At 45.2% G+C, this 24,403-nt stretch overlaps 1 protein-coding gene across 3 annotated transcripts in view; it reads right to left on the bottom strand.

The window, feature by feature from the left end:
• The window catches only part of LOC129855013 (ATP-binding cassette sub-family C member 8-like), a 156,257-nt gene that overhangs the window by 14,486 nt on the left and 117,368 nt on the right, over positions 1-24,403 (bottom strand). For all 3 annotated transcript variants that reach the window (XM_055922243.1, XM_055922244.1, XM_055922245.1), the window contains 17 exons: positions 19,588-19,672; positions 17,327-17,407; positions 16,967-17,104; positions 15,011-15,136; positions 14,726-14,822; positions 12,811-13,055; positions 9,021-9,187; positions 8,438-8,507; positions 8,074-8,231; positions 7,628-7,720; positions 7,425-7,527; positions 7,044-7,157; positions 6,280-6,400; positions 4,608-4,738; positions 4,314-4,392; positions 4,098-4,206; positions 3,250-3,353 (listed from right to left, as the gene is read on the bottom strand). In XM_055922243.1, coding sequence (XP_055778218.1) covers positions 3,250-3,353; positions 4,098-4,206; positions 4,314-4,392; positions 4,608-4,738; positions 6,280-6,400; positions 7,044-7,157; positions 7,425-7,527; positions 7,628-7,720; positions 8,074-8,231; positions 8,438-8,507; positions 9,021-9,187; positions 12,811-13,055; positions 14,726-14,822; positions 15,011-15,136; positions 16,967-17,104; positions 17,327-17,407; positions 19,588-19,672 — 2,021 coding nt within the window. The remainder of the gene's footprint in view (positions 1-3,249; positions 3,354-4,097; positions 4,207-4,313; positions 4,393-4,607; positions 4,739-6,279; positions 6,401-7,043; positions 7,158-7,424; positions 7,528-7,627; positions 7,721-8,073; positions 8,232-8,437; positions 8,508-9,020; positions 9,188-12,810; positions 13,056-14,725; positions 14,823-15,010; positions 15,137-16,966; positions 17,105-17,326; positions 17,408-19,587; positions 19,673-24,403) is intronic.

The following is a 24,403-nucleotide window of genomic DNA, read 5'->3' as shown; positions in this document are numbered from 1 at the left end:
CAACCTCTGTGTTAATCTAGGGCTTTTAATTGGGGAAGAAGTGAACCTTCAATGTGCGGACAACGTTGTCGTTGCATTTCCTAATAAAGCTGGTGACGGAGGTGGTTAGCTTGTCAATGTTATTGGCAGACTCCTGAAACATATTCTAACCAGCGCTAGTAAAGCAGTCCTCTAGGATAATCTCTGATTCTGGAGACCATTTCTCAAGGGTGCAAGTCAAGGGTAATTCCTGTTTGAGCTTCTGCTTGTAAACAGGAAGCAGGGGTACGGCGTCATGCTCTGATTTGCTGAATGGTGGACGAGGGAGGGCCTTGTATGCTTGCTTGTGGGTAGAATAACAGTGGTCTAGGACTTTATCGCCGTTAGTGGCGAGGGAGACGTGTTGATGGATATTGAGCATCGCGTGCATTATTGAGCAACGCGTGCATTAATGACGTGGAATTAAAATATCCGGCAACCAGAACCAGCTTTTGGATGTACGTTTTCCTGCTTGTTTATGGCCTCGTACAGTTCGTTAAGTACCAGCTTGTTATTTTTCTTGTCCTGAGGTGGAATGTAATACAACAGTCATGATAACAGCTGAAAACTCCCTCGGGAGGTAGAAGGGTCGGCATTTGACCATCAGGTATTCCAAGACAGGTTAACAATGGGTCGACACTTGCACTGCTCGAATCAGTACACCTGTTGTTGACGAAGAGGCAAACCCCCCCCCCCCCCTCGATTTCCCTGACTCCACTGTCCTGTCCGCCCGGTGAATCCATTGAGTTGAATAGCCATGAGGTGTATATACTGTAAGTCGACATCAGGGCAGATAAGTTGAAGCTGGAATTGAGGTAACTGCCAATCTGATGTTCAAAAGTACTTGTCGATTGTAATAAATGATAGAGGACACATCTCGGGAAAATAAAGTACAAAATAATCACAAAATAGCAAAGTTAGGTTGGAGCTTTCAAAACGACAACCAGCCAGTATGGCGCCATCTTATTGTACTGTAAGTGCTATGGACTTTGTCACGTTCCCGACCTATTTCTGTTAGTTTGTTATATGTGTTAGTTGGTCAGGACGTGAGTTTGGGTGGGCATTCTATGTTTTCTGTTTCTGTGTTGGTTTATTGGGTTGCCTGGTATGGCTCTTAATTAGAGGCAGGTGTTTGGCGTTCCTCTAATTAAGAGTCATATTTAGGTAGGCGTTTTCACAGTGTTCGTTGTGGGTGATTGTCTTCCGTGTCTGTGTCTGTACACCACGCCGGACTGTTTACGGTTTGTTCGGTTTGTTCGGTTCGTGTAGCCTATGTTTCCTATTCGTGCGTTTTTCTTGTTTTATGTAAGTACGTCGTCTAGGTCTGTCTACACCGTTTGTTGTTTTTGTTAGTTTAGTCAAGTTCGTGTTTTCGTTAATAAAATATGTCATTTCACTACGCTGCGCCTTGGTTCCCTCAATACTCCTCCTCTTCAGATGAAGAGGAGGAGGACTGCCGTTACAGACTTATTGTTACAGGGTTATTCTGTCTGCCGGACGGCGGTCAGTTCAAAGAGGAGCGACACATGGGTGCACGCCTATCATTTAAATAAGAATTGTGATGATTAGATCCAACAATGTGTTCTTGTCTTTTGTGTTTTCACGAGCAAAATACTAAGAAATGTTCATTCATGCTGGGCGTGAGTTCCTGTTTGAATTTGGTCTAATTTTTTTCTCTTCGATTATTCTGAATTGAAGACACGTAACCACGTTAAGTCTTATTTAGTTGATAGTATTTTACTCTGGGTATTCTGTAATGTATTTCATGTACACTAATTGTTTGAGTTAATTCTTTCATGACTAATACATCCTATTAGTTGAATTGAGTAAATGCATTCCTTGTTTTACAGAGTCATTATTTGATTGACTATACGTTCAAAATTTGGTAGGTCTATTGGTAGTTATTTTCACAACACATAGTACATGCCTGCGTTCCTTCCCTGGTCTACTTGACTCAACTTCCTGATAGAACACTGGTTGCCAGGATTAGCTATTTGCATCTAGCCTCTGAATAATTGTATAACGGTGCAAGATAGACACGTGTTGATTCTAGTGATAGACACGTGTTGATTCTAGTGATAGACACGTGTTGATTCTAGTGATAGACACGTGTTGATTCTAGTGATAGACACGTGTTGATTCTAGTGATAGACACGTGTTGATTCTAGTGATAGACACGTGTTGATTCTAGTGATAGACACGTGTTGATTCTAGTGATAGACACGTGTTGATTCTAGTGATAGACACGTGTTGATTCTAGTGATAGACACGTGTTGATTCTAGTGATAGACACGTGTTGATTCTAGTGATAGACACGTGTTGATTCTAGTGATAGACACGTGTTGATTCTAGTGATAGACACGTGTTGATTCTAGTGATAGACACGTGTTGATTCTAGTGATAGACACGTGTTGATTCTAGTGATAGACACATGTTGATTCTAGTGATAGACACATGTTGATACTGAGAGGTGATGTAAGGCTCGCTATCTTGACTAGATTCCTCCAGAGATGCACAGGGCCTTTTGCTTTCATTCACATATTGAAGTCCGATTGAATGTAGTTTATTATATTCTACATAATGGGGACCCTTCATCCTCAGTCAATGTAGAATTGATTGATGCTTATTTATAAAATCCTCTTAGGCCTCACTCCGCCCTATCTGAGATATCTACTGCAGCCCTCATCCTCCACATACAACACCCGTTCTGCCAGTTACATTCTGTTAAAGGTCCCCAAAGCGCACTCATCCCTGGGTCGCTCGTCTTATCAGTTCGCTGCAGCTAGTGACTGGAACGAGCTGCAACAAACACTCTGGACAGTTTTATCTCAATCTCTTCATTCAAAGACTCAATCATGGACACTCTTACTGACAGTTGTGGCTGCTTTAAGTGATGTATTGTCTCTACCATCTTGCCCTTTGTGCTGATGTCTGTGCCCAATAATGTTTGTACCCTGTTTTGTGCTGCTACCATGTTGTGCTACTGCCATGCTATGTTATTGACTTAGGTCTCTCTTTATGTAGTGTTGTCTCTCTTGTTGTGATGTGTTGTCCTATATTTTTATTTCATTTATTTTTAATCCCGGCCCCCGTCCCCGCAGGAGGCCTTTTGGTAGGCCGTCATTGTAAATAAAAATGTGTTCTTAACTGACTTGCCTAGTTAAATAAAAATAATTCCACCAACCTAATCAAGCTAGAACTTCAGAGCATGAACGCACACACACTCCTTACCCAGTCCTCCTGGTAAAGTCTTGACTACAGGTTTGAGCTGAGCGATCTCCAGAGCCTCCCACAGCATATCGTCTGTAGCCTTCATTTCTGGGTCCAGGTTAAACCTGATAAACACACACACACACACAACAGGGTCATAGGACTGGACCATTAAACCACATTGTACATTTTAATAACATATACCAGTAGGATTTGATACAGGCTAACCTACTACTTGAAATCCCACTCATGTACCGTGTGAAAGGAGTATGCATTATTTACTGTACTCGCCAGGACGTTTTCTATTGTTTCATCCAATTCATAGTATTCTTTCTTATATTACTTTTCTATTTCTGTTTTCTGTTTCTGTTGGGCTTGTTCTGGGTGCATCTACAACATGAAAATGCTTTGGAGCGGTCCAAAAATAAATTACTCGTGTTGAGTTTTTCCAGAGACGCGTCTGGTTATCAGACACCTCCCAAGATGACACTCTCTGAAGTTTCAACAGTCGGCCAACTGACCCAGTTACAAGTAGCTTCTGTCTCTCTTTTCCCCTCACAAAACAAGTCACACTAGGCAGTGTGGCGGGGCTGCTGCTGGGTGCACAACACTGCATCACTCTCAATACCTCAATACTTTTGGCTTAACTTCCTGTATGCTGTCTCAATGTTCTTCACTCTTGGTACTACAGGCTTTTGTGCCAGCCCAGCCCTAGAACACCTGAATCAGCTAATACAGGTTTTGCTGATGAGTTGATTGATGGAATCATGTGTAATGGTGCTAGCCATGCTGAAGACACTGTTGCTCCTCCAGAACCAGGAGTGAAAAACACTGATCTAGATGAAACCGTAGTGTGGGGCTTCTCTTACCGGATGGTTCCGCTGAATAAGATGGGGTCCTGGAGGATGATGGAAAATCTAGACCTCAGAGTCTGCAGAGGCAGCTTGGCGATGTCGATGTCATCTATGATGATACGCCCTGTTTGGAGAGAAGACCAGCTATGTTAAAATGACCCTGTCAATAAACCTACGTCCAATAAAAACTTTAGTTGTAGTATCGTCATAGTAACAGTAGGCAGTGTTTACCCTCGAACATGTCGACCATGCGGAAGAAGGCCAAGGAGAAAGAAGACTTCCCACTTCCTGTCCTACCACAGATCCCCACCTGGAAGCCACAGGAAGACAAGTTTGTTTGATGGCACATCATCTTCATCATCATCGTCATCATACTCACCGTCGTCATCATCATCATCATCATCATCATCATCATCACTACCACTGCACAAAACTGCTCTACGCTGTCTTTCATTGGCTACAGTTAATTCCCTTTATTACATTTTTTTCTCTCACTCCCCCATTCATTCTGTGTGACTGTATTACCTTCTGCCCAGGGCTGATGTGTGCGTTGACTTGTTTGAGGACAGGTTTCAGGGTGGTGTCGTAACGCACACTCAGGTTCTGGATCTGAATCTCTCCTTGCCGTGGCCAGCCATCCGGCACCTGAGATGCAGCTAGAGGGAGGGAATGAGAGGGAGAGACAGGTGAGAAGGACAGGGAGAGACGGAGAGACAGGTGAGACGGACAGGGAGAGACAGGTGAGACGGACAGAGAGAGGGAGAGACAGGTGAGATAGAGGGAGAGACAGGTGAGAGGGACAGAGAGAGGGAGAGACGGGTGAGAGGGGGAAAAATTGGAATAGAGAGAACTGCACTGTGGCGACAAGTAATACTGGAATGTCCCATGTTCCACTGTCCTTCATAAGTTTCAAGCCAGTTTGGGAATAAGCCTTAAAGATGGAATCCGCGGTAGGGGGAAACAGCGCCGCTGGCCACCATTATTGTTTTTGTAGCAGAGCTGAGGAGCGTTGTGCAGCATGGTAAAAACATTGCAGTACATATTCTGCTCTTCTATCAAGCGTGCGATGATGTCAGAGGGGAAAAACGGTGTTGTTGTTTGCAGTAACTTCTTTGTTTGCGTAATATCGGAAACGGATGTGACTTTTTCACCACTAAGGATTCCAGCTTTAACTTCATTACTCAGGACTTGAACCATCCTAGTTTGCCCGAGACATAGGCAGTAGTTAAATTGAGCCAGAACTACCCGGTTTGGGCTGGCGCTTGGGTTAGGGTGGGGTTGTGTTTGTGGCTAGGGTTAGGGTTGTGGCTAGGGTTAGGGTTTTGGCTAGGTTTAGGGTTGTATTTTTGGTTAAGGTTACGGTTGTGTTAAGTTGTGCTAAGAGGTAGTACTGTACTAGGGTAGACTTAGGTCTGGAGCTAAGAGGTGGTACTGTACTAAGGTTAGAGTTAGGTCTGGAGCTAAGAGGTAGTAATGTACTAAGGTTAGAGTTAGGTCTGGAGCTAAGAGGTAGTACTGTACTAAGGTTAGACTTAGGTCTGGAGCTAAGAGGTAGTAATGTACTAAGGTTAGAGTTAGGTCTGGAGCTAAGAGGTAGTAATGTACTAAGGTTAGAGTTAGGTCTGGAGCTAAGAGGTAGTAATGTACTAGGGTTAGAGTTAGGTCTGGAGCTAAGAGGTAGTAATGTACTAGGGTTAGAGTTAGGTCTGGAGCTAAGAGGTGGTACTGTACTAGGGTTAGAGTTAGGTCTGGAGCTAAGAGGTGGTACTGTACTAAGGTTAGACTTAGGTCTGGAGCTAAGAGGTGGTACTGTACTAGGGTTAGAGTTAGGTCTGGAGCTAAGAGGTAGTACTGTACTAAGGTTAGAGTTAGGTCTGGAGCTAAGAGGTAGTACTGTACTAGGGTTAGAGTTAGGTCTGGAGCTAAGGGTTAGTACTGTACTAGGGTTAGAGTTAGGTCTGGAGCTAAGAGGTGGTACTGTACTAGGGTTAGAGTTAGGTCTGGAGCTAAGAGGTAGTACTGTACTAGGGTTAGAGTTAGGTCTGGCGCTAAGAGGTGGTACTGTACTAGGGTTAGAGTTAGGTCTGGAGCTAAGAGGTAGTACTGTACTAAGGTTAGAGTTAGGTCTGTCGCTAAGAGGTAGTACTGTACTAAGGTTAGAGTTAGGTCTGGAGCTAAGAGGTAGTACAGTACTAACCCATCAGTCCCTCGTAGTTCTCAGGCTCAGTCTTCAGCAGGCCGTTGATCCTCTTGACTGAACCCAGCTGAACCTCCATGTCTGCCAGGTTACGCACCATCCAGTTCAGGTAGTTAGATACCTGGGCCACAGAGACACAGACAGATGAGACAGCATCATTATAGACATGTATAGACAGACAGGTACTGTAACAGGAAGGAGGAGAGAGGTTTGACTGGTTGAGAGCCTCAACCTCTTGCCTGACCACTCATCCTGAATTCAGCTGCTCTATTGATTGTTCAGTAAATTCAGTCTGAAACTGACATCCTAGAAATCGTTTGTGCGGATTTCAAATTCATCAGCGATTGGATCTTCTCTAACAAATCTAACCAATCAGAGTATCAAAGTTGATGACGTCATCATGTAGGCCGGCTTTGGCCTACAACCCATCGGTTTCTGGGACCAATCAGAACGGTCAGAATGTGTTCCATTCTGTAAGACGTCGGGGAGATCAAATCCAGACTCATCATGGAGAAGAAACACAAGTGGGCGTGCCATTTGGCCGGAGCCATGTGGACAGGTAGTCACGCAACTCAGCCTCAGTCTTTCAGCGAGAAATGTGTGACTACATTAGATCTTTGACCTTAGACACACACACACACACACACACACACACACACACACACACACACACACACACACACACACACACACACACACACACACACACACACACACACACACACACACACACACACACACACACACCCCAGAGCAGTCCTCACCATGAGTGCGTAGGTGAGTCCTAGTCCCACCAGGCCAGTGGAGAGGTGGTTGTACAGAGAGTTGCTGATGGAGGCCACGGCTGCTATCAGAACAACACAGGCTCCTACATACTCCTGTAGAGGAACAGTATACATAGTCACCACACACAAACCTATACACGTTTGGAGAGAAAACAAACAGTTAAAACTATATAGTCCAATAGAAATACAATAAAATGCTCAGTATAAATCCTGTCATATTCAAAATTCCCATAGAGGGAGCAGTCACCCAATAGAATGAGAGCAGACGTAATAACTTGATCAACATGAACCATGCCTTAGATACACCACACGGACAAGAGTTTAGTAGAGCAGAATGCATTATAGAGTAGACCTCATTACCATGCGGACCTCTAGCCAGCGATTGGCTGCTGTGAGGAAGAGAGAGGCGATGTTGTTGGCATCAGTATACTCCAATAACCTCTGTGTGAACCTGGACTCGTACCTGGCGGAGAGACAATCACAGAGTAATATTTGTAAGTGGAGAGACACACAACCGCCTCGCTGGTCCCGATCAAAATGGATGTTGTTTAGAAAATCTTTACCTGAATGCCCGGATGGTCGTGAGGCCCTCCACTGTCTCTGAGAAGTGGGACAGGAGAGGGAGCTGGGTACTATCCTCCAACTGCTGGAGGTCCCTGACCAGAGAGAGAGAGAGGGAGGGGGGGAGAATAGGTAGAGAGAGAGAGAAAGAGAGAGGGGGGGGGGGGAGAAAGGGAAAGAGAGATTAGGGAGAGAGAGAGAGGTGGGGGGGGAGAATAGGTCGAGCGAGAGAGAGAGAAAGAGAGGGGAAGAGACGGGGAAAAAGGGAAAGAGAGAGTAGGGAGAGCGAGAGAGAGATACAAGATATAGAAATGGACAGACAGAGAAAAAGGGGAGACATACTGTAACTAGCCCAGATGAGAACACTGCCCTTTGAATAAACTGATAAACTGAAGCAAAACAAGTGACAGAGATATATTTTTTTAAATATCCCAAACCAAGCGCTCACCTGGAGGCAACCCGGAAGTACTTCTGTATGAAGTAGGAGGCGATGGCCAGGGGCACCAGGGCAATGAGGAACACAGGGGTCACATAGGAGATAACCCCCAGCGCCGACACACACAGCAGGGTGGAGCGACTCAGACACTCCAGGGTGGCAGGGATGTGCTGGGGACACAGCCACCAGTGAAACATTACATTACTACCATCTACCAGGAAAAGCAACCGAAGGGTTCACAGGCTGTAGCTACTTTGAAAACCATGAAGAAAAATAAGCAAAGTCTATTTGAGATTCATAGAATTTGAAAGTTCCAAGTCAGTATGGTTGAGGCTACTTCTAGTGTTAACACACAGAGAGGGTGGTGTAGCAATACCTGGTCTATAGTGTTGGTGTCAGAGGAGAACCTGTTGATGATGTTGCCCAGGGGAGTGGTCTCAAACAGCCTGAAAGACAACCACACAGATCAACTACACCGTCGTTTTATATCTTACTTTATTGTCCCTGAAAGTTCTCATGTTTTTAAGATTTTTACTGTTCGAGAAGTACAACCTCACGTGGACGGATGAAGCTGCTGGTATATCATCAATGTTTCTGTTACAAATTCTATTCCTCTGAGGGTTTTGAGGAATTGAATTTGAAAACAAGGAGACAATGAAAGTGATTATCCTTTTTGGCTGCCACCTTATCTAAAATGGTTCCGTACAGAGCCCCGACCACAAGGTCATTAGTTGTCTGTGATCTGGCACTGCGCTGGCGTCGCCGTGGTTTCAGTGTGTGGAAGGCAGATGGACCTCTGGGTAATGGGGCGGTTCACAATGTATACAGTGTCTTACCTCGCTTCCCAGGATGATTGATCATTACACACACACACCATAAACACACACAAACGCAACTCTCTCTCTCTCTCTCTCTCTCACTCACTCACTCACTCACATGATGCGCACACACACCTTTACCTCATAGGTGCCAGTATAATCTTGCTGAGCAGGTTGTGGTGTAGTTCTTTGGCCACTCTCAGGCCTGTCCACTCTACGGCCACAGAGGTGACCAGACACAGAACGATGCCCAGACAGCACAGCACACTGAACACTGACAGGTACCACGAGTGGCTGAAACCACACTCCTACAGAGGGGAACACAGGGGAAATAGGCTCGGTTAGAGAGCAGTTTGTGTGTGTGTGTGTGTGTGTGTGTGTGTGTGTGTGTGTGTGTGTGTGTGTGTGTGTGTGTGTGTGTGTGTGTGTGTGTGTGTGTGTGTGTGTGTGTGTGTGTGTGTGTGTGTGTGTGTGTGTGTGTGTGTGTGTGTGTGTGTGTGTGTCACATGATTAGAGAACTTATCACAAACCAAAATAACATCACACCCCTTCTCTCTCACACACACACCAATACTTAGTTCCCTCAGAGTAACCCTGAGCGTTACTGTAACGTCAACTCTAACCATGAGTAACCTAACTAACCATGAGTAACCAAACTAACCATGAGTAACCAAACTAACCATGAGTCACCTAACTAACCATGAGTCACCTAACTAACCATGAGTAACCAAGCCTGACTGACTTTGGACTCTCTCTCCCCCCTCTCTCTCTCCCCTCTCTCTCTGGAGAATAAGGTGACTCAAGTCAAATAATTACTTCTATGTTTCCTTCAGGTGAACTAATTATTCAGCTGAACTTTTCCTTTAAAGGGCCTGACAGAATGAATGGGATTCTAATTCAAGGTCAAAGACAACTCAAAGGGCCTCTGTGAGGAGAGGAGTTGGAGGGTTTTAATGTGCTTCCCCATGTAGGAAACACACACACAGAGGAAGGATCTATTAATAAGAGGCAGCCTTTAGTAGCACCAGGAAAACCCACACACCTGCCGTGGCTCCAATGTGTTAATGACACAGCTTACCTTCTCCTATTGCAAGTATAATGTGTGTGTGGGTGTCTGTGCGTGCATGTGTGTGCGTGCTTGTGTGTGCATACTCAAGTGCTAATAATGATATTACATCACTATAATTACATTACAATAGCATTTGGAAAAATACTTTCTAAGTGACCAAATATTATATATTTTTATAATCAAATGTAGGAACTGGGTTCTACACTTTGACCCCACAAGTTGAAGATTTTCACAAATGCAGACCATGGTGTTGTGCAGGAGATAATGAAAATTAGGTTGAAAAGTGGTGGAATTGCCCTTTAATCTACAGTCATGGCCAAAAGTTTTGAGAATGACACAAATATTAATTTTCACAAAGTCTGCTGCCTCAGTTTGTATGATGGCAATTTGCATATACTCCAGAATGTTATGAAGAGTGATCAGATGAATTGCAATTAATTGCAAAGTCCCTCTTTGCCGTGCAAATGAACTGAATCCCAAAAAAACATTCCCACTGCATTTCAGCCCTGCAACAAAAGGACCAGCTGACATCATGTCAGTGATTCTCTCGTTAACACAGGTCTGAGTGTTGACGAGGACAAGGCTGGAGATCACTCTGTCATGCTGATTGAGTTTGAATAACAGACTGGAAGCTTCAAAAGAAGGGTGGTGCTTGTGTAGCGTGGTTCATTCTGCATTGTGTACTTTTAATTAGGACGCTGCCACAACTGACGGTCTGCTCGTTGAAATCTCTTTTTATTTGCCCTGCACACGAAGAGACAACACACATTATGTTACCCTTGGCGCAGTCACAGCTCAGGCACCTGCGCGATCACATGGACTCACTCAAACACTGTCCCAAGTACTCACAAGTTACAATAGATACCATAGTTAGCGAGCTTTGTGAAACTTGTTAACATAAATCTTTATATTATCCACATTATAACAAACTTATGGTTGCAAAACAGTACATTGTGTAACATTATAACGGTTTTATATTAAACAGTTTCGGAGCCAAGGACAACATAACTTGCTAGCCGAAGGTCAGGCAAAAGAGAACGATGAAGGGGTATGGAAATACAGATAACCCGCGATGGGCCAAACCAAAATATACAAAACTTTTACAATCACATGTATGTACAATATTGGTATGAAAAAGTGTTTGTACACCAAATAAAAACATTAGCTATGCAGCTGTAATTAAATTTAAAAAAATACACTGAATTATTATTATTATTATCAAATTATTAACATCCCCTCTTGACCTGGCCTATTTGAATTAGTCACACTGCTACACTTGGAATCATTGTTCTTCCTCTGTCAACCATGGTTACCTGCAAGAAAACATGTGCCGTCATCATTGCTTTGCACAAAAAGGGCTTCACAGGCAAGGATATTGCTGCCAGTAAGATTGCACCTAAATCAACCATTTATCAGATCATCATGAACTTCAAGGAGAGCGGTTCAATTGTTGTGAAGAAGGCTTCAGGGCGCCCAAGAAAGTCCAGCAAGCGCCGGGACCGTCTCCTAAAGTTGATTCAGCTGCAGGATCGGGGCACCACCAGTACAGAGCTTACTCAGGAATGGCAGCAGGCAGGTGTGAGTGCATCTGCATGCACAGTGAGGTGAAGACTTTTGGAGGATGGCCTGGTGTCAAGAAGGGCAGCAAAGAAGCCACTTCTCTCCAAGAAAAACATCAGGGACAGACTGATATTCTGCAAAAGGTACAGGGATTTGACTGCTGAGGACTGGGGTAAAGTCATTTTCTCTGATGAATCCCCTTTCCGAAAGTTTGGGGCATTCGGAAAAAAGCTTGTCCGGAGAAGACAAGGTGAGCGCTGCCATCAGTCCTGTGTCATGCCAACAGTAAAGCATCCTGAGACCATTCATGTGTGGGGTTGCTTCTCAGCTAAGGGAGTGGGCTCACTCACAATTTTGCCTAAGAACACAGCCATGAACAAAGAATGGTACCAACACATCCTCCGAGAGCAACTTCTCCCAACCATCCAGGAACAGTTTGGTGATGAACAATGCCTTTTCCAGCATGATGGAGCACCTTGCCATAAGGCAAAAGTGATAACTAAGTGGCTCGGGGAACAAAACATCAATATTTTGGGTCCATGGCCAGGAAACTCCCCAGAGCTTGTGGTCAATCCTCAAGAGGCGGGTGGACAAACAAAACCCCACACATTCTGACAAATTTCAAGCATTGATTATGCAAGAATGGGCTGCCATCAGTCAGGATGTGGCTCAGAAGTTAATTGACAGCATGCCAGGGCAGATTGCAGAGGTCTTGAAAAAGAAAGGTCAACACTGCAAAAATGTACTCTTTGCATCAACTTCATGTCATTGTCAATAAAAGCCTCTGACACTTATGAAATGCTTGTAATTATACTTCAGTATTCCATAGTACCATCTGACAAAAATATCTAAAGACACTGAGGCAGCAGACTTTGTGAAAATTAATATTTGTGTCATTCTCAAAACGTTTGTCCATGACTAAAGATACTTTATGCGGATGAGACTGAGTGTAGCTCAAGAGCAACACACACATATGGAGGCTCCGTCTGGGAACATTACTTTGAGGTCAGAAGTACTGCACTCAACATGTGTTGTTTTCTAACATTATCTTATGGTCCAATTTCAGCTGTATATATGAAATGAACGCTGTACTTATCATGTAAACTACCATTTCAAATCAAATCATATTTTTTTTAATTTGTTACATGCGTCGAATACAACAGGTGTACGTACACCTTACAGTGTAGACCTTTATAAGGGAATACAACATTGTACTGTAAATAGTTGTCTGTAGAATAAAACGTAACCACCGTTTTTTCAAAGCACATTGCCGTTTGGTTTAGGACCAAATTGACCCCTGACCTGAGCGACGGTGCAGTTTCTCCCAGTGGCATCCATCTTGGCAGTGATGACGTGGGAGGTCCAGTGGGCCAGCCAGTAGTCGATGGCAACCATGAGGGTGTGTTTGAAGAGCTGTGATAGGAGGAGCAGCGGCAGGAGGAGCCCTGCAGAGGACAGGTAGACCCCACAGGAGCGCCAGGGGTTGGTGGTGCGGTGACGCATGGCCTGGGACAGGCTGTCATCCTCCTCACTTTCCACAGACTCTTCTGGAAGGACAGAGAGACGTGTGAGAGAGGGATAAGTAGAGAGAGAGAGAAACAGTGAAAGAGAGAGGGGGAAGAGAAAGAGATATAGCTCACAGGAGGTTGGTGGCACCTTAATTGGGGAGGACGGGCTCGTGGTAATGGCTGGAGCGGAATGAATGGAACGGTATCAAATACAACAAACACATGGTTTGATGCCATTCCATTCGCGCCGTTCCAGACATTATTATGAGCAGTCCTCTCCTCAGCTGCCTCCAATGATATAGCTGTAGCTACAGAGCAGGCAAGGCTTCAGTACTGTATTGATTCGTCATTTGTTTCCTGATGGGCAAAACAAAATCCTCATACTCGTGTCGGGTGTTGGGTTAAGGTTAGAGTAGGGCAGCAGAGAGCAGATAGAACACATTGATCATGGTGAATGAAGCACTGCTCCTCCCCTCATCTAAATATACATCATATCAGCAAGCAAACCTGATGACTGCATGGGCGCCATGGTGTCTACGGGACAGGCCACAGGGAGAGAGGGAGAGAGGGAGAGAAAGAGCGAGGGATGGAGAGAAAGAGGATGGAAACTGGAAAGAATGGAGTCTTCAAGCTACAAGCCAATAGGAGCAACGTGGACATAGGTTAGGATCTACATGGGAAGTACCAAGGAGTGTAGCTGCAGCACGATGCTACAGACTAGTCACAACTGGTCACGACTGGTCACGTCTGGTCACCACTCAGTAAAACCATGCAGTCGGCCCTACTTCAGCTTAAAGAGCAGCAACACTCTGTGCTGGAGACACCTCACGAGTCCACACCGGGGTGCCACCAGAACACAGAATCAGGAGCACAGTACCACCCCCAAGACACTGTCACAACAACACGGACAGACACACAAACCAACCAGACTCAGAGTGGGATGCAGTTGGCTAGATGCTGATCTAGGGTCAGTAATGTGGAGGAGGTAATGATGGGGGAAGGTAGCTGATCCTAGATCTGTGCCTAAAGAACATTTCTATCAAGACATCATAGCAGAGAGACACACTCAGGCCTTGTCCCAATAGTCTCTGAACCAGTGTGGGACTCTGGTCCTAGAGAGCAGCAGTGTGCTGGTTTTCCTGTTTCCCGCTGCTACTTTATTCTACTAGTAATGGTGTTGATTCGTCACCTAGTTTCCCGGGCCTAAACCAGTTGTTGGTTTAAGGGAAAGGATGAAAACCAGCAGACAGTGTGGCAACCAAGGTCCAGATCCCCCCGTCCCTTCCTTTTCAACAGATCTTAAAGACGTAGAGTCTTTTCCCCAGGACGTGACCAGTCCATGTCTTTTACAGATCAGTGGTGAATAGTGATCAAGAAAGAGGATGAGAAAAGAAGGCCATTGATGAGTACTACTCCGGGAACACAGACAGACACAACAGGATCAACACACATTATTAGTTCCACAGTAGGTTCAGAGACTGACACGAGGATAGGAAACTGTGGAGGCATCACATTTTAGAGACACAGAGGGTAAATTCATAAGATGTTACCACCGAGTAAATATATCTCCTGTAATTTTGGAGTCTGCACAAACAAAGCATACAAAAGGAAATAGCAATGATGCTAACCCCCTGGTTCCCATCAGAGAGTGATTGATAGCCCGGGGTCCCTCAGTCTCATGGGGAGGTTTGGGAACTTTGACCTCTCACCTTCGTGCTCCTCCTCAGTCTTGGCAGCTTCCTTGGAGTACATGGCCCTCCGCAGGTTCTTACGCTCCAACACCGTCATACTCTCAGCCACTGTCTCCTGGAACAGACAGGCATCAGAGTTTCAGCTGAAGTAGTTTGCCGAAATAGACTTGACCAGATGAATTTAAAACAAAGCAGGAAAAGAGCAAGCTCAGTACAAACACATTACTATTCCTCATCAGTTGCGACAATATCACCACTTTGTCTCTGTCTGTCATTGCCATCTTTAGACACATGGCCTGGTACCTTCTCAAACTCCCCGTCCTGCCGGTGCATCAGGGTCTTCCACTGTTCAAACAGCTTAGGATCAGAGTTCTGGATGTCTTTCAGAGTCCCCTCGGTCTGAATGGTGCTGTCCTTCATCGCTATGATCTGACCGAGGAACGGAGAGAGAGATAAAGAACAGGTGGATAATTAGTGGCTCATTTCTAATAGCAAAATGTTATCTATTGACGTACGCACGCACACACACACAATTACACACATTTTTTTACTACCCTTGTGGGGACCAAACAATTGATTCCCATTCAAAATCCTATTTCCCCTAAACCTAATTCTAACCCTAACCCTAACCATAAACCTAATCCCTAAACCTAATTCTAACCCTAACCCTAAACCTAACCCCTAAGCCTAAAATAGCCTTTTTCCTTGTGGGGAAGTTTTCTTGTTTTACTATCTTTGTGAGGACTTCTGGTCCCCATAAGGATTGTAAAACCAAAAACCCTCAGACACACTAGTGGTGGTCTGCAGTGTCCGAACAGTTTGGGCTACACACTAATAAGACCCCACTCTCAGAAGGTGAAACTCTCAAGAAACACATGCACATGTTGTTTTGCTCTAGGACGCCCACAAGCCTCACAAGACCCGTCTGTGGGTAGCCCTGGACCCAGTAAAAACATCGATTTTTTAAGTATATATGGAAGTAATTTAGTGCAAAAAAAGGGTCTAATTATTTTTTATATGTTTTATTATATAATCCTGAGCTTTGTTATATCTCTCAGATATAAAACAGACACTTCAAAACATGCTTCCTTTAAAAAAAAATTGACACTATCTGTTTCGCCATGTACACATATGTTATCAATGCATTTCTATGAGCTAATAGCAGTAAGGCCAAATTCAGTGTTTCATCAAATTATGTTTTATTTTTTAAGATACTTACAGGGGTCCTAAAATTCAAAATCAAATAATTAAATGATCTTTGATATGCCGAACTTAAAATAACTCCATATTTTAGCTTAGTAGAAAGGGGAGGACGATATGTTTTAATGAGCATGGCCTTATTTCTATTACAACAAATTGGCTAACTGTCATTCCTGTTCCATTCACCCAGTTCAATGTCATATTGATAGGTTTAGGCTGCTACATGATACTCTAATGGAAACAAATTAATAAAACAGAAAGCTCACCTTGACTTGGAAGAGCCTTAGCCAGCTAGCTAACATAAATAGCATTCTTTTCTGTTTGAGACAGGTTGTTGAGTGGGCTAAATTAGCTACATTAGCTACATTAGCTAGCTAAATAAGTGAAAGAAGAAAAAGAAGAAAAATCTCTTAATTTTTTGAAAGAAATTAATTTGTTCAACACTGTTCAACTGTTGTTTTTCTGTCTCTTTGAGTCAACTACTCACCACATGTTATGCACTGCAGTGCTAGATAGCTGTAGCTTTCAGTACTAGATTCATTCTCTGATCCTTTGATTGGATGGACAACATGTCAGTTCATGCTGCAAGAGCTCTGATAGGTTGGAGGACATCCTCCAGAAGTCATCATAATTACTGTGTAAGTTTATGGAAGAGGGTGAGAACCGTGAGTCTCCTAGGTTTTGTATTGAAGTCAATGTACCCAGAGGAGAACAGAAAATCTCTGTTGTCCGGCTACACCATGGTACTACCCTAGAGGATGCTGTTGAGGCTACTTTAGACCTTCATTGCAAAACAGTGTGTTTTAATTATTTGATGAAGTGAATATATTTAATACAGTTTAATCTAAAAAGGATAACTTTGTTCATGTTCCACTATTTTTATGAAATTCACTGAGTAGGATGGCTCTCCCCCTCCTCTGAGGAGCCTCCACTGACACACACACACACACACACACACACACACACACACACACACACACACACACACACACACACACACACACACACACACACACACACACACACACACACACACACACACACACACTGTGCTCTCACCCAGTCAGCATGTGGTAGGTACTGTAGTTTGTGAGTGACCAGCACCACAGTCCTCTTCTCTTCTCTCAGCAGTTTGAGGATGCCCTCCTGCATCAGGTGGTCACTCAGGTGAATGTCCAGCGCTGAGAACGGGTCATCCTGAAACAACACCGATTAAAAGTGAAAGGTCAAATGGTCAAAAACAGGACTAATGGAGTTCTGACTATTTTGATAAAGCTGATTGGAAAAGCAGATGAAATGAGCTATCTAAACACTTCATTTCTCAGTATACTGAGACTTCTGTTTTTGTTGTACGTTGTCCCTGTCCACATGCCGTCTATCGTTCCCTGTGTAGACCTGTAGACAGGCTGTCTCTCTCACCAGTAAGACCACATTGGTCTGTTGGTACAGGGCTCTGGCTACACCTATACGCTGGCGTTGCCCTCCTGACAGAATTATACCCTGTAGAGATGGAGGAGAGAGAGAGAGAGATGTGAAAGAATGAATGGAGAGATTATTTATTCCATCATGTTAACACCGTGTCAGTGAGCAAGGCTAACAGACTGAAAACATGCACACACTTACTCAGTCCAACTACTACCTATCCTCTGAGAGCGTTTTACGCCAAAATATTTAAGACATTCGGTCCTCTCTCTCTCTCTCGCTCTTTCACACATACCCACACCCAATACTGAGTGTTGAGATGTCTGTCTGCCTGCAAGGTGAATCTATGATAGTAGAGGTTATGTAACCCAGACCACATTACAGTGTGTGTGTGTGTGTGTGTGTGTGTGTGTGTGTGTGTGTGTGTGTGTGTGTGTGTGTGTGTGTGTGTGTGTGTGTGTGTGTGTGTGTGTGTGTGTGTGTGCGCTTGTGTGCACTGAAAAAAATAAAGGTTCTGAAATGGTTCTTCCTCAGCTCTGAGAACTCTTGCCCAATAAAGAACCGTCGAGTTAAGTGTGGGGTTCTTGATGTGGCATCTACAGTTCTTCAGAATTTAAAAAAGTGATTGAAATGTATTGAAGCCTGCAGATGTGTCCCTTTCATAGCACACAACAGAGGTCAGGACTGAATTTGGGAAACACTGGTGTAAATTATCCCATTGTTGGTGTTAATAACCAGAGTGGAACCAAAACCACGCCCATCATTATCATATTTCCCAGCATGCTCTATTGTAGGTTGATTTTTAGAATTGTTTGTTTCAAAATCTATGTTTTTGTATGTACACTGATTGATTAGTTAATCTTATGCTACTCAAATATAAATAACATACATTTTTCTAAACTAATCCAATATTTTACTTGGACTTATTGCACCTGTAACTGAAATGGTTGTTTCTGTTCAAATGTTTAAGGTAGTCTCATTTCTTAGTCTTCCCAACCCTGGCAGTCATTCTGATTGCAGGTTGCAGGTGAATGACAATTCCAAATGTTGGATATCCTCACTCTGGCTGGATTCCAATAGTAATTACACATCCCTTTGCAAGCCAGCATAATATGACTTGTTGACTGGATGTGGTCTGTAAAATATGAGTTGCAGGCCACTGTGTTAGGCTAAAACTAGGGCCTCAAAATAAGGCCTTATGAAATGTGTATTGTATTGCCTTAAATTATGTAATTTGTATGACTACCTATTCACTTAGGATCTCCTGCCTACAGGGGGGAGTTGAGGGGCCTGGTAGAGTGGTGTAAGGAAAATTACCCCTCCCTCAATGTCAACAAAACGAAGGAGCTGATCGTGGACATCAGGAGACAACTGCACATGTACACTCACACAAACGCATATGCTTCAAATAACACACACACTCAATTCGGTTAACCCAGAAAAAGAATATTGCTTATGTTTACATAGTCTGTACATGAGAGATTACACACACACCGACATTACAGAAATACTCTCCGCAACATTACTAAGACACACACACACACACTTTTGTCACATGCATAACATTTGTTGCACCAAACTCACAACAATAAAATAGATATGGAGAGAACACAACCTAGACCTGATCACAAAACAACATGATGCCTGACCAAATTAAACATGACAGTGTACTGGGTAGCCTCTGATGATGGTGGTACATATAAACATCAACACGAGACAGGTGGTGACAGGCATCACTAGTAACAGAGATTCTGTCTCAACAGGACCAACCTGAATACATAAAGGTTATACCTAAATAGTATTACCATGCAGTCCTGACTGTCAGTTAGAGTGAAGAGAGACAGGCACGGGTGGTCCTGAGTGACAGTTAGTTACTGAGAGTGAAGAGAGACAGGCTGGGTGGTCCTGACTGTCAGTTAGTTACTGAGAGTGAAGAGAGACAGGCACGGGTGGTCCTGAGTGACAGTTAGTTACTGAGAGTGAAGAGAGACAGGCTGGGTGGTCCTGAGTGTCAGTTAGTTACTGAGAGTGAAGAGAGACAGGCACGGGTGGTCCTGAGTGACAGTTAGTTACTGAGAGTGAAGAGAGACAGGCACGGGTGGTCCTGAGTGACAGTTAGTTACTGAGAGTGAAGAGAGACAGGCACGGGTGGTCCTGAGTGACAGTTAGTTACTGAGAGTGAAGAGAGACAGGCACGGGTGGTCCTGAGTGACAGAAACAGTGGCAGAAACAGAAACAGAGACAGTGCTGGTACTGACCCTCTCTCCAATCTCCGTCTGGTCTCCCTGTGGCAGGATGTCGATATCCGGCTGCAGGGAACACGCCTCAATGACAGCATGGTACCTGGGCAACACCAAAACAGGTAATCAGATGACAACTGTGACATTAAAACAAAGACCCTGCAATGTCAATAAGGTTACTTGGCTGGGTGAAAGCTGATACTGTATGAGGACTAGTAGACACCACCTCCACTTATTTTGAAGTATGCTTTAGTGGCAATTCAATTCATGGTCATTCAGATGTATGCTAACTATGGATACCAACAGTGATTGTGCAGCAACCCAGTCAACAACAGTATTTATTCTCAGTTTGTATTCAGGCTGAAACTCTAAGAAGAAATGAATTGTATGTTGGGATGAATCAGGCCTGGGGGCTTTATTTCAGCGAGATGAAGAAAAGAGGGAAAGAGAGAGGTGCTAGTGAGGGATTGAGAGGCCAGAGAACAAGAAAAGCCTGAAGGAGAGAATAAAACAGACAGCCTAGGAAGGAAGGCCTAGATTAGAATACTGATTTCGTCATCTCCCTCCCACTCGCACCCCCAGCTTTTCATACCTCACCTGCCCGCTCCTGCTGACTTTCTGTCCGACACCCACCCGCTTCCGCAAAAACTGGTCCCCAACCGCAGTCCCGCAATGTTATTTTGACGTATTTGACGCAGCTAGTTTGCCAGCAATGGTCCCAGCAATTTTGCGCCCTATGGGCAATACCAAATGCACAAAATAACCTAAGAAGAAATAGTTTAAATTACCAGAGATGCCATTATATTAAGCCATCGGTATTACTGTGCTATATCCGCCAATAAACTAGAGGTAGTTTGAAGAGAGCACAGTTGGACTTTCGCTTGACCTACGTCTTGCGTGGATAACCTACTTTCAGGAGCAGGACGGTTTTCAGATGAAGAGAAATACGGGTGATCAATAGGCCTAATTACTACTTACTAGTTGTAAACTATAGCCTCGTGATATTTAAGAAGTTAATTTCCTTGGAAAGATAGGCCTATTAAACTTCCCCGTGCTTCTCTGCCCATGCATATAGCTTACACTGTAAAAACCGTAACTTGTTTTTACAGTAACTTGCTGGCAAACAGTTACCTGTAAGTTACTGTAAAAAAGGTACAGTATGTTACCTTAAATAACAAAGAAACGTTGGTTTAACAGTACATTACTGTAAACAAGTGCTTTTACGATTACATACTTTAACTTTTTTTTACAGTAACTTATAGGTAACTGGCTGCCAGTAAGTAAAAACCAACCTGATCTCAGAGCATTTCGTATTATTCTGTATGTAAATCCAGGACACTCCATTTAGCATGATATGTTACATTTCGTATGGTATGTATTATTTTGTTGATGTCCATCACCCATTTCATATGATATGTTACAATTTACAATTCAAATGATATGTTATGAATTTGGAAAACGTATAACATGTTACACATTTTCTAAACATATGATAAGTCACAAATCTCTATGAAGGAAGTTAGAGGTAGTTTTCACGTCAGCATGCAAGCAGATTCCCATAGACTTCCAGTCATTATGCCAATGCTAGTTAGCATTGGCTCGCGAAGCTACCTCTAATTTCCTTTATACTGAACACAAAGACAAAAATGGTATCAACAAGTTCATCTGACGGGGAGGTCGATAAAGTTTCCCTTTATGTGTGGGGTTCTTGATGTGGCATCTACTGATTTACAGAATTCTAAGAGGTTATTGAAATGTATGGAAGGCTGCAGATGTGTCCCTTTCATAGCACACATCAAATTGGCCAGTGTTAACTAGGGTTTATTTTTCAGTGTAACTGTCACACCCTGGCCTTAGTATTCTTTGTTTTCATTATTATTTTTAGGTAGGTCAGGGTGTGACATGGGGAATGTTTGTGTTTTGTCGTTTTGGGTGGTTATATGGTAAAGGGGGTGTTGGGTGTAGTGTATGAGTTTGTGTTGAGTGAATGTTTCTAGGTATGTCTATGGTTGAGTGAATGTGTCTAGGTATGTCTATGGTTGCCTGAGTAGTTCTCAATCAGAGACAGATGTCTTTCATTTGTCTCTGATTGGGAGCCATATTTAAGGCAGCCATGGGCATCATGCATTTGTGGGTAATTGTCTATGTTGAACGTTTGTTGCTTGTCTGTGCACTAATGTTTGTAGCTTCACGGTTGTTTTTTTTCTGTTTATGTATAGTGTTTGTTTCGTTTTGTCTTCATCTCCAATAAAAGAAGATGTCTTAATTTCCCGCTGCGCCTTGGTCCTCTCTCTCACCCACTTATTATGACGATCGTGACAGAATTACCCACCAACAAAGGGTCAAGCAGCGGTGTAACGGGAGAAAACAACAGGACCCACCTACACAGGATTTCTGGACATGGGAGGAAATACGGGACGGTAAAGGGCCATGGGCTCAACATGGAGAATATCGCCGTCCTCGTGAAGAGCTAGAGGCAGCTAAAGCAGAGAGGCGGCGGTATGAGGAGGCAGCACGGCGAAACGGTAGGAAGCCCTCGAGGAAATGCCAAAAATTTCTTGGGGAGGGGCTCATGGGGAGTGTGGCGAGTCCAGATAGGAGATCTGCGTCAACTTCCCGTGCTACCCGTGAGGACCCTAAGAAGGAACCTGAGCCAGTCGGGCTGATATTGGAGGTGAGCAATGGGAATGATACAGAGACTGTTAAGGATTTATTGGGAAGGTTGGAGGAGAGTGAAATGAGGGAGCTGCTGTGTTGGTGCGTGAGGCACAAAATCCACCCGACAGAGCGTGTGCGGGAAGTGATGTTACCTGAGTCAGCTCTCCTTGCTCATCCTGAGGTGCGTGCTAACTGTCTGGGAATGACAGTCCCACGAACCAGGCCTCCTGTACGCCTCCCTAGTCCTGCACCTCCTGTAGCAGCCCCTCGTACCAGTCCTCCAGTTCCGGCACCACGCACCAAGCCTTTTGTGCGTCTCCAGAGTCCAGTACGTCCTGTTTCTCCTCCCCGCACTAGCCCTGAGATGCGTGTCCCCAGCCCGGTACCACCAGTTCCGGCACCACGCACTAAGCCTAATGTGCATTTCCAGGGTCCAGTATGCTCTGTTTCTCCTCCACGCACTCTCCCTATGGTGCGTGTCTCCAGCCCAGTGCCTCCAGTTCCGGCACCACGCACTAGGCCTAATGTGCTTTTCCAGGGTCCAGTATGCCCTGTTTCTCCTCCCCGCACTAGCCCTGAGATGCGTGTCCCCAGCCCGGTACCACCAGTTCCGGCACCACGCACTAGGCCTAATGTGCGTCTCCAGGGTCCAGTATGCCCTGTTCCTCCTCCCCGCACTAGCCCTGAGATGCGTGTCCCCAGCCCGGTACCACCAGTTCCGGCACCACGCACTAGGCCTAATGTGCGTCTCCAGGGTCCAGTATGCCCTGTTCCTCCTCCCCGCACTAGCCTGAAGGTGCGTGTCTTTAGCCCGGTACCTCCAGTTCCGGTACCACGCACCAGGCCTACAGTGCGTCTCAGCCGGCCAGAGTCTTCTGTCTCCCCAGCGCCATCTGAGCCATCCGTCTCCCCAGCGCCATCTGAGCCATCCGTCTCCCCAGCGCCATCTGAGCCATCCGTCTCCCCAGCGCCATCTGAGCCATCCGTCTCCCCAGCGCCATCTGAGCCATCCGCCTCCCCAGCGCCATCTGAGCCATCCGTCTACCCAGCGCCATCTGAGCCATCCGTCTGCCCCGAGCCATTAGAGCCGCCCGTCTGTCCCGAGCCGTCAGAGCCGTTCGTCAGTCAGGGGCCGCTAGAGCCATTCGTCAGTCAGGATCTGCCAGAGCCGCCAACCAGACAGGATCTGCCAGAGCCGCCAACCAGACAGGATCTGCCAGAGCCGCCAACCAGACAGGATCTGCCAGAGCCACCAACCAGACAGGATCTGCCAGAGCCGCCAACCAGACAGGATTTGCCAGAGTCGCCAGCCAGCCATGAGCAGCCAGATCCGTCAGCCAGCCATGAGCAGCCAGATCCGTCAGCCAGCCATGAGCAGCCAGATCCGTCAGCCAGCCATGAGCAGCCAGATCCGTCAGCCAGCCATGAGCCGTCCAGCCAGGATCCGCCAGAGCAGTCATCCAGCCAGGATCCGCCAGAGCCGTCATCCAGCCAGGATCCGCCAGAGCCGTCAGCCAGCCATGAGCAGCCAGATCCGTCAGCCAGCCATGAGCAGCCAGATCCGTCAGCCAGCCAGGATCCGCCAGCCAGACAGAATCCACCAGAGCCAGCCAGCCAGGATCCGCCATCCAGCCAGGATCCGTCCCTTAGTCCGGTGCTGCCCCTTAGTCCGGTACTGCCCCTTATCCTGGTGCTGCCCCAAAGTCCGGTGCTGCCCCTTAGTCCGGTGCTGCCACTTAGTCAGGTACTGCCCCTTAATCCAGTGGGGTTAAGTGGAGGGTGGTCATTTGGAGGAGGCTACGAAAGCGGGTAGTGACTATGGTGGGGTGGGGACCACGACCAGTGCCAGAGCCGCCACCGTGGACAGACGCCCACCCAGACCCTCCCCTAGACTTTATGCTGGTGCGCCCGGAGTTCGCACCTTAAGGGGGGGTTATGTCACACCCTGGCCTTAGTATTCTTTGTTTTCATTATTATTTTTAGGTAGGTCAGGGTGTGACATGGGGAATGTTTGTGTTTTGTCGTTTTGGGTGGTTATATGGTAAAGGGGGTGTTGGGTGTAGTGTATGAGTTTGTGTTGAGTGAATGTTTCTAGGTATGTCTATGGTTGAGTGAATGTGTCTAGGTATGTCTATGGTTGCCTGAGTGGTTCTCAATCAGAGACAGATGTCTTTCA

Source organism: Salvelinus fontinalis, chromosome 5 (genome assembly GCF_029448725.1).
Source record: "Salvelinus fontinalis isolate EN_2023a chromosome 5, ASM2944872v1, whole genome shotgun sequence".
Classification (NCBI taxonomy): domain Eukaryota; kingdom Metazoa; phylum Chordata; class Actinopteri; order Salmoniformes; family Salmonidae; genus Salvelinus; species Salvelinus fontinalis.
The sequence above is the reverse complement of the archived record's forward strand: the minus strand, read 5'-3'. Positions and strand labels throughout refer to the sequence as shown.